The following is a 10,500-nucleotide window of genomic DNA, read 5'->3' on the forward strand; positions in this document are numbered from 1 at the left end:
TAGTTTTCTTCAAGTAGCAGATTCAGCCAAGGACTTCTAATGATAGTTGTAAGGAGTTTTAAGCCTAACGTTGCGTGCAATGTGGTTGTTAGTCAGTCTTGGGTGAAGAAAAGCCACGTAGAGGTTGGGTGGCAGAGCAAACCCACAAAGGCTCACGTTCCGCCTCTGCCATTTACTGTCTGTGAAAAGAGCTCCTATGTGTAAATACTTAGCACAGTGCCTGGGAGTGTGAGCGTTTGATTTATCGGAGAGTTGGCAGTTGGGAAAGCACCTGCCACACTTTGTGGCACATGTGGGCCCTCAGGTGGCAGTGGGAAGGGGTGTATGTGAAACCAGAGATGGTGTTGGTGAACCGATTTGTGAAATGGAGAACTAGGCAGGATAGGGAAGGTGTGGCGAACCTTTGCGGGGAGAAATAATGGGAAATTCCATAAGGGCTGGGAGGATACATTTCTGGGTCAGAAAATTGGGGGAGAGGGAGATTCTTGCTGAAGAGTGAGAGATGCCGCAGGGGCCCAGGGAAAGGGAGAAGAACAGTCACCCAGGAAAACGAGGTGAGCTCTGGTGATCTGTTTCACAGCCTGGGATCTCTTTGTGATTAAAAAAAAGAAAGAGTGTTTTTCTGTTGTGCAATGTCCTACCAAGAGAGGGGCCTTTGCATAAATAAAGACCCACCCAATGAAAAGAAGCACTTAGGAATGGGCCTCTGAACTGTGCAGTGGGAACCCATGGCTTTCTCAACTCAGTGGATATAACCCTGGAAATATACACATGGCTTGCAACCTAGGACACTTCATAGGGGTTTTCAGTCCTGTCTTGCTTAGACGATGTTCTGTTTAAGTAACAGCATGTGCTTGTTGCTCCCCAGACACCCCTGAGAAAATTAAATGATTATCTGTGACATACTCCCCGGGCTCACCTTTCTAGAATACAAGAGAACTCAGTTGCTCTGATATGATCGTTGAAACAATGTGTTAAGACACTTTTAGAAGTGTCAGTGAAGGGGAAACAACCTACATTGACTCTCGTGGTGAAAATAGAAAAAGGACTCGGGAGAGAGACAGAGAAGAGAGAAAGTGACAACTTTAGGAGAAAACCAAAATCATAAGTTTTAATTCAGCAATTTCAAAAATAGCCATTGGAAGGCTGTCTATTTTCAATCGAGACAACTCCCTTCAGGGGGTGTTGAGAAGAATATCTGCAAAAGAGATCTTTTTTAAGTTCAGTCACTTGTAAGGGTTCGTCCTGGTCAGGGTTTGCTCAGATTCTCTCGCGTTCTTTTCTTCCTCTGGAATTCCATAGACAGTAATTAAGGACCGGAGGCCAGCGGGAGGTCAGGGAGCCTTCGTCAGTGAAAACAGGGATTGTTTGCCACGTACAACACTCCCTTTTTTCCTTGTGGTGAATAGGAGATTTGCTTAGAGCTGATGACTTATGCCTTTCTTACAAGTTATGCAGTTAGCAAGTAACTGGGGACTCAGTCAGCAAGCAGAGAGCAGCTAATTGAATCCAGTGCCCTCACTTTTTTTCCCCTGTCGGATCCTAAACTGTGCCGGTGGAGCCTGTCTGATCATGTAACGCCAAAGGAACCATGTTCCAGAAGTGCCTAATCGTCACTTGGAGATTATAGAGTTGACGGAACAAGAGTGAAGACGCTCTCCAAGTGGGGAGGGGGTGGGGGTACCCATCGCGCTCAAAATTGCCCCTTAGGCCTCCTAAATGCCGAAACCGGTAAGTTCTCTGGGTCTGTTTAATGTGAAAGGAAAAATGTGCTTTCTGTCACTTCAAAGAAAAGCTCTTGGTTGCTTCTGGCTATGTTGCTTCGCTCTTTTCTATTCAAATTCCTCAAGATTTGTCCTTCCCTTGTTTACTTTTCTACATTGCAACTCGGAGCCTTCTTTCCTAGCATGCTCACCAAATAATAAGGCAGCATCGCTTTTGGAGGAGAAAAGTGAATGTTATTTTGACAATAAAGTGAGAATGCAAGGGATTGAGTGTACAGGGGTTGGGGCTCTGTTTTCAGTTGTGGAGGCTTTCAGGGCGGACGGCTTCACACAGCATTGCCCGTTGCTTTTCATAAACCTACAGCAATTGGTTTCCTTCCCTTAACTTTAAATTTAATGCGATTGACAAAGCAGACCTAGTAGGAATTTGAGGCGTGTATGTCTGCTACTCAGTGGGTTAATCAGGATTGGTTGTGTGAATTTCACAAGCGAATACATTTCCAATTTCAGAATACTTTTCAGAAATGCTTAAATATAGTGTTATGTGCTGGCTCTGGGGGAGATAAGCTGACTTAGTGGCTGTTAATTGACACAGCATGTGGGATGTTTGGAGCTGGAGAAGCAAGCTCAGTGTGTTTCTGCAAAAGGCTCAGCTGTAATCCTGTGCTCAGCATGGTCTCAAGCGGTCCCCAGAAGGATTCTAGTTACTCCTTGCAAGTTCAGTTTAACCTTCTTTATAGCCCATTACTCCTGTGCCTGCACCAGTGTGCCACGCAGCTTTTGGAAAGCAGTTGTTCTATTGCATCATAGTCACAAGAACTGTTTTTACAGGGTGCAGTGTCACTGACCTGCAGCGACAGGCTTAAGTTGAACAGTGAGGGGACGCTTTTAGTTTGCTCCAGCACACAAATGTTTGTATCTCCAGAGGCTATTGTGTTCCTTTTTTCTAAGCATTCTTAATTGTAGCTGTGTTCCAAGAAGTTCTCCACGCTGGCTCCACGTCTTTCCTATTAGAACACTGCAGATGTGTCAAGGACCCACAGGTTCCAAAAGAAGCTGAGAAGGAAGGAGGCTCCACCCTCTTTCGCAAGCCAAACTGGCCCCATAGGTTCCTCATTCAGCACCCTGGCAGGCAGTGGTGCACTATCTCTTTAAAGCACCTATAGTTTTGTGTCTTGGCTTGGTCACTTTGTTATGGTTTAAAACTGTGGAGCCAGCTGTCTGCAATCTGATGTAATGTTGCCCTGGAAACCAGAAATGAAACACTTAAGCATTCACCACAGAATTACTACATACAGTATTAGCCAAAGTAATTAAAAGTTGAGCCATATGGGCTTTCTGGTGGAAAAATCTGCAGTAGAGGCTGGAAATCAAATGTTTCTATTTACAATATTGTAAATCCACTTTTCCACATCCTTTGGTGGGATAAATTAATTGCCTTTTTCTACTAAAGGTTTAGAGGTGGGGGTTTTATATAGATAAAACTGAGTTCCTACTTTCTCGTTTAGACGATGAACAAGTTAAAATTTTATTTTATTACTCTGACCTTGCGGCAGGACAAGGAGGAAGGGGAGAAGAGACCATCTCATATTTGAATGTGTATAAATATATACTGTTTTTTTTTTATGGTAGTTTATTTAAAACCTGTTTTATAATAGTTCTGAATTTATTTCTTGGAATCAATCATTCATTTTATATATAGTGCAGATTTCCTTCATCTTCTACAAAGTTCCTCCACGTAGAAAAATTTCTTAATTAAAATTTTTTTTTTTAATTCTCACACCCCCAGAAATGAAAATATATGTTATTTCTAGCATTTGGGAAGTGGCACATGCTTATTTAAAAGGTGAGATATGAAACAAAGAATTTATAATAAGCCTAAAGGAATTTAAGTTTAAAAGAAATGGATGCCTTTTACAGAGTCTTTATGTTAAAACAGCTGGAGAGAATTTTTTTAAAGGCAAATATTTCACAACTCTTTTTCCTCTGGACTCAGAAGGAAGTGAGAAGTCAACACCTCTCTATCAATCAAAAGCATCTTGAGATACACTGTTCAACTGCAGTAACTTCTAGACTACTTAGCAGGAGATTTTCTATTTATAAAAAGAAATACATAAAATGCACATATATAGTGACTTTGGTTTTATTTCACATTTTTCTTCATATAAATTGTGTTGCATCTGTCTTGTCTAGTGTCCAAAACACGATAATTTAAAGAAAGTTATTGGTTGCTATGATTTGTGATTTGTCAGAGGCAAACACCTCCAAAATCTTCATTTAAAAAAAATAAAATAAAAATAACCTTAGTTCAAAGTTCTAAAGAGCTCCTGTTTCTCAAAAATAGATGGAACATGTGAAAGCAATTAAATAAGTACCTGGACTATGTTATTTTTCACCACAGTGAATCTGGGCAGAGGAAATTAGGACTCGGGGGTGGGGGGGTGAAATGGGGAGACTCATGGCCTTTCAATCTGTTGTCCTGGTTTAACTATTTTGATTTCTTCCGGAAAAGCTCCCTCTGATGGCTCGTTTCATACATATGATTTGTGTCTTTGTGGACTCAAGATTTTTGTACTATTTCTTTCTATATCCCATTTCTCTTTTTACTTCCCCATCCCGTACACGCACACCCATGCAGCCCACCACCACCACCACCACCACCAGCAACCCCTCAGCTAGGTATGAAGTATATACACATCAGTGATTTTCTTCCTCTAATGTACCTTCTGGTATTTTGACTGTAAACCCGTGCTCATTTCATTTTCACTTGGCTTCAGAATTTTTTAATGTGAGTGTTATAGACATAATTCTAGGTTTGTCCCATTAGTATTTCCACAGACTTTCTATAACCTAATGTTGATTCTTCTATTAGAATTGCCTGGCTTTTGAGATTCATCAAGAAGGCAGAATGTTTTTAAATGTTTGTGTGTAATTCCGTGCACTGTGGTTTTGTTCAGGTGCCGATTACCCAGAGAGTTAACCAAGTTCTCATTGCTCTGGTTGACCACTCCAGCCGTTTCATCGCACCTCAACAATTCAGTCAAGTAAAAATGAAATTCAAACTAGACTAAGTGTCCTTATATAGTAGGGGCTATATTACTTCATTTTAATTTTTTACCTTTTGAATTTTAGACCAAATGCATGAAGTCTAATTGTCAGCATGCAATGTAGCCTCTCTCTGCCATTACCTGGGGTTCCAATTTCTATTCTTGATTATCAGGTAACCAGTAGTTAACTTTAATTCTGAAATGTGTATGCAGCATTTCATTTAGAAATTTTAGAAAAACTGAACATAGATATTGATACACTTCATGGAAGGAAATACCCCTGTCCAGTGACTTTGCATTTGTGGGTTATAATACTTATTCTTCGGTGAGTGCATTTGGTTTTTTCAGTCATGCAGAGAGAAAGTGCAATGGCTCCGTGCTGGGAGCTCCAGTGGGAGGACAGAGGCCGGGAACTGAGTGGTAATTATCCCTTACCTAGAGCCAAAGTGCCTTGGAAATATTTGTGCACTCGCAATATGCACCGTTTTTATGCCTCATTCATTTACTCTCTACCTCGTTTCCTCTTAAACTGTTTGGTACTCACTCTTGCTTACACCTCCCGATTTTATTGTCTATAAAGTTACAATGAATGAGTGCATGGCGGGGTGGGGGTTGTCTCCATATTGGACTCGTGCTCAGAGGTGTAGTTTGTTTTGTGTTTTCAGTTGAGGCATTTCTCTGCCTACTCTGTCAGTGAACTAGGCTTGAGGAAATGGAGAGAAGGCTGTTGCCTAAAGGAGCAGGATTCGCTGGCGCTGCTCACCAGCGGCCTAGGGTGTGCCCCGGCGGCTGCGCACTTCCGCCAGGCTCTGCTCCCCCGGGAATGCCTGAGCCCCGGGCCGTGCAGCAGCCCATTTCCGTGGAGACTTCTTTTGCGTTTTCACATTTTGAACAGATAAAACAGAGGAAGCTGCATATTGAATGTTGGCGCGGACTTGGAAGCGAAACCCTGATTTTGTTCACAAGGAAAGGATTGTTTTTTGCCTGGGTCACTGCTGCGGAGAGAATTTTTTTTCTCTCTCGCTGTAATGTTGGATACTTGAGGGAAAACAGCTGGGCTGAGCATACTTGAATCGCTGCAGAATGAAATGGGATGCTGGGGAATATGGACTGTGCTGTATGGCTGAAAAGGTCAGCTTTTTCCCTTGTCCCTCTTGGAGGAATGCAGGGGCTGTCTTCATGCTCGCCTTGTGAGCTCTTGGAAAGAGCTGAGAGAGGCGGAAGGGATGGCTGAGATGTGGCAGACGGTCCTAACAAGTGAGACAGAAGGCGACTTTTTTGCATCTCTTCCTTTTTCCTGCCCTGCTGTTTTTGATTTTCGGGGAGGACTGGAACAAGTCAACAGAATTTTAGTTTGGAGAAGTAGTTGGTGACCGCGTTTAAACAGCAAGTCCTGATGGGCCAGACAGATGAGAGCCTGGCCCAAACCACGGCAGTGAAACTGGAATTGCAGGGCCAGCCTTGGAGAGAGTCCTGTGGAGTTCTCCTGAAAGAGGACCGGGAGGTAGCTGAGACGAATGCAACATATGCCCGTCAAGGGCAACCACGGGTGTGTGCTGTGTTGCTTAGGACCTAACTCTGCACTCATTAGACCTTGAGATGGTAGGTGGAGTTTCATGAACCTGTTGGGCAAATTTGTTGGTTCCCCAAAGTTCAGCTGCAGAACTTCCAAATTTCAGACTGGCAGTGAGGGCAGGCTGCAACGGGCTGCATGAGCAAAACTCTGGGGCAGGTTCTCTGATTAACTTTTCCTTTGTTTCTTTGCCAGTCAAGAGAACAATCGGATGATGAGACCGAGGAGTCCGTGAAGTTTAAGAGGTTACACAAGCTGGTAAACTCCACTCGCAGAGTGAGGAAGAAACTAATCAGGGTAGAAGACATGAAAAAGCCCAGCACTGAAGGTAAAAAAGCAAACTCCACCCTGCTTATTCCAATGTAAACCATTTAGGGTCCGTTTATCCGTAATAAAAGAATATGATTTCACATGGAAAATGGATTGAGTCCTGGCGAAGCTGGCAGAAGGAGAACTGGGTCTGCATGTTAGCAGGGTAACCCTCAGCGTGTTATAGGATGAAGGATCTGGGGGCCACCATTTCGGGGGCTTAGTAATTTACATAGTACAAAGATAGGAACTGGCCAGTATATGACAATGAAATCTTCTCAAGGTGTGGCATAGCTTGAATTTTCAGCTTATGTCATTTTATATAAACTGTGTTTTATAACTTCCTCTTCATGTAAACCTCTGCCCCCAAAAGGACAGTGGTTCTTGCCCAGTGAATTTAGTGGAAATTTGATACACATCCATCTCAAACAAACATTTAACAATCAAGGCACTTAATATCCTTTTGGACCTCTGAGGGGTGATTTGTTCTTCTTGTAAACTGTCTCAAGTCTCAGTTCAATTGGGGCTTTAAGGACGTTCCGTCCTAAGTGAATCTTTGAGAGCTATGTTGCTGGCTAAGCCACTTGTCAGAAGAAGCAATAATGTCAAAAGGGATAAGAGGGATGGATTTATTAGAATGAATAGTTAACCTTTGAAGTGTAATTATGACAGTTTAAGTCACAACTGGATTTGTCTCCCTTTTTTGTTGGTAATGTGCATTTACAGCATCTTGTAAAATTCTTCCAAAAAGATAAAGTAAAAGAGGAAGATTTCCTGTTTGGAAAATGATAAGTGAATTAGAAAAAATACTGTAAAGAACACACACACACACACACACACACACCCTGAAAAGCATATTATTAAAATTTCACATCTACGTTATGAGGGATTTCAAATTTTTAACGTATAGATTAAAAATTCTTGTTGTAGAGTCCTTTTTGTTGTATATAAAATCAAGTCATGGAGGGAATGGAACTTGTCTTTATTTACATAGATGAAGGTTTCCTGTTTTTAATTTTCATTTGTTGTAATTATTTATCAGTTTAAATCCCCTAGAGGAATATTGAATGTAAAGGGGTTACTGTGGGAGAATGGGGTTAAGGGGGGGGAAGGAGGAGAAAGAGAGAAGGCTCTGCTTCATGACCAATTTCATAAACTTAGAGTTGTGTTTAATTCCAGGGTTTCATTTGGGTGTCTTTTTATATGGGAATTCTATGTACTTTTGGGTACAATGCTGATTTTACCTTTGGAAGCTTTAATATCTACCTGCCAGTTGTGGTTTTTACAATATAGAATATAGTCTGCTTTACTCTCACCACGGCAGCTCTTACTGAAATCACACATACAGGGTCAACTGGTATTATTAACGAAAACCATATGGAATTGTCATCGTTGAACCTTGGGGGCACCACATTTTAAAATCTCACGCTCACTTGATCAAATTAAATCTGCAGTATCACAACTAGATTGATGGGTTTTATCCATAAATGTGAAGTACTTGGTGCGTACTTAGTATTGGGTCTACCACCTAGTCACCTCCTTCATACGTGATAGTCGTGTGTTGGGGCACCTTTCCACTGCAATAATATTTGTAAAAACACCGAAATATTCTACCTTGCATATTCATCTCAGAATAAATCAATTCAACCAACTCTGAGAGACATAGTTGAAAGAAAGGAAAAATACACCAAAAGTGATAGCTCTGGGGTAAAAAGTAATGACCACATGGATTTTTTAGTTTGAACTTGAATTCATCTGAATATGAATTAGGTGTCTCAGCTGGATGATGGATTCAGGAAGCTGAGTCCCAGGTTACACCTCTGGTGTCTGAGGGTTGGAGAGCTGGTATGCTGTTAACCAGGCCTGTTGATGTTGCCAGAAGAGGTCCCGGATGTCTGTGCAGCTCAGGGCATCTGCTGTGGGTTTGCCCCCTATCACCCTGTTAGACTAGAACTCCTTTCAGCCCCTGCATAACAGAATTCTCTGAGGTTCCTCATTAGCAAAAGAGCTGGTGCTTGGTTACTTTGGTCCCTACTTCTGCAAAGCGGTAAAGATTCATACTCCCAATAACGTGTCCCCCTTGTCCCTGGACCCTCAAAGATGGGACCCTTGTGACTTCCTGCATGCCTGTGCCAATACTAAGTTGTCTGAATATTTATTGAGAGCATTCTGTGCGTGCCCTTTCCTAAACACTATAGATTTTATGTTGTTTTTAATATGTCATGCTCAGCATAGCCACCAGAGGCAGGCAGAGACCAATACCATCCTCATTTCACAAATGAGGAGACTAAGACACCAAGAGGTGAAGTAATGTACTGAAGTTCACTGAGCCAGCCAGCACAAGACCCAGAATTAAGCCTGGGCAGCCTGACTAACATCCTGGCTCTCCACTCTGCTCCCACGCCCTCCCTCACCCCGCAGCTTCGGGGGCTTGGAAAAGCCTGGAGAGTTAGAATCCTTCACCCAGTCTCACCCTTGTAATTTGAGTTCCAAGTCCTTATCTGGGCATGGATGACTCTAGACAATATTAAATTGTAAGCCTTTCATCTGCCCATTTCTGTGTCTTTCCTACAGCCAGTACCCTCTCATCCTTTCCCCTCATTGTTCCAGCTTATCTGTAACCTGGTAACGAATCATTCGCTCTCGTGCAGTCCTTTTCACCTCATGAAGTGCCTTTACCTATCTCTTCATTTAGTTTTATCCTCTCAATGTCCTTGTAGTAGATGTTCCTAAGATAGGTAGACATTATTGTAGGTGAGGAAACAGAGACTCGGAGACTGAAGTAATTGCCCAAAGACATGGAGATGGTGAGTGGCAGAGCCAGGGCTAGAATCCAGGGCATAAATCTGTGTTCTTGGCATTAAGTCATCCGATAGCCTACCTCCCACCTCCTGTCAGAATTACCTTTCCTTCCATATTCTGCTCTCCACGGAATAAAATAGATAAAGGTCAGTACGTAAAGCAGAGCAGACCGAAAGATGATGGAGTGAGTGCATCCTGAATGTTATTCTCTCAGGAGGGTAGTTGTACATTCACGTCAGAGGAGAGTGGGAGAAGTAATGCTCCAACCTGGAGGAATCGAGTCCAGGCTGGGATTTCAGGCCTTGGGTCGGGCGGACAGAAGACCCCACGCCAACGGGAGGCCTGCCCTCAGCACAGGCTGATTCAGCCACTTTGGAAATATTTGCCACACTTCCTCCACACTGTTTACCCAGATGCTAACTTCTAGAACCAGAAAGTAGAGCTACATGTGTCGTGGATATGTGTATACCAGCTGGTTCCAAACTCAAATGTGACATGGAAGTATTGGAATCTCTGATGACAACCCTAAGTAAGAGTCCAGAAAATGTCTAGACCCCCTGCTGAGCAACAGTTCCTTAAAGTATTCAATCAACCCACCTGACTTTTCCCAAAGCCCCTTAGGACTGTGGGTAGATAAGGGCCTGTGCATGCCTCCGTGAGCACCTGGGCTCCATGTAAAGCCACGATCTGGGATTGGACTGCTTTTCTAGAGAAGTCTGCTGTTGGGCTGCCTTAACCACAGGCTGTGCCTCTTGACTTGGCTCCATCACTTCTTTCTTCCCAGAAGTGGGGAGTAGGCTGTATCTAGAAGAGGTTGCTTCCATTTTGACTTCCAGCAACAGAGGGACCATTGGTCTCTATGCCTTATCAGTCACATGTCCTGAGGAAAGAGCAGGAAACTTTCATGATGGTCACACACTGCCCCTGGTGTGATAGGCAAATTCCTGTCAGAACCCTAGACCTTAGTTTTAAACTCTCTTGAAAGATCCAGGAATAATTCTGGAGGGAATATATTCGTGCTGCCAATTGTGGAGACCTTTGGACT

The 10,500-nt window shown here is 42.9% G+C and overlaps 1 protein-coding gene across 11 annotated transcripts in view; it reads left to right on the forward strand.

Moving 5' to 3' along the window:
* SASH1 (SAM and SH3 domain containing 1) overlaps nucleotides 1-10,500 on the forward strand; it is a 233,322-nt gene that overhangs the window by 190,763 nt on the left and 32,059 nt on the right. For 8 of the 11 annotated variants that reach the window (XM_019746922.2, XM_074333692.1, XM_019746921.2 and 5 more), the window contains one exon: nucleotides 6,540-6,672. In XM_019746922.2, the coding sequence (XP_019602481.2) occupies nucleotides 6,540-6,672 (133 nt within the window). Of the gene's footprint in view, nucleotides 1-1,324; nucleotides 1,732-5,597; nucleotides 6,374-6,539; nucleotides 6,673-10,500 lie in introns of those variants that run through there. The other 3 variants (XM_019746925.2, XM_019746927.2, XM_019746926.2) reach the window with 3 other exon arrangements.

Source organism: Rhinolophus sinicus, linkage group LG05 (genome assembly GCF_036562045.2).
Source record: "Rhinolophus sinicus isolate RSC01 linkage group LG05, ASM3656204v1, whole genome shotgun sequence".
Taxonomy (NCBI): Eukaryota; Metazoa; Chordata; class Mammalia; order Chiroptera; family Rhinolophidae; genus Rhinolophus; species Rhinolophus sinicus.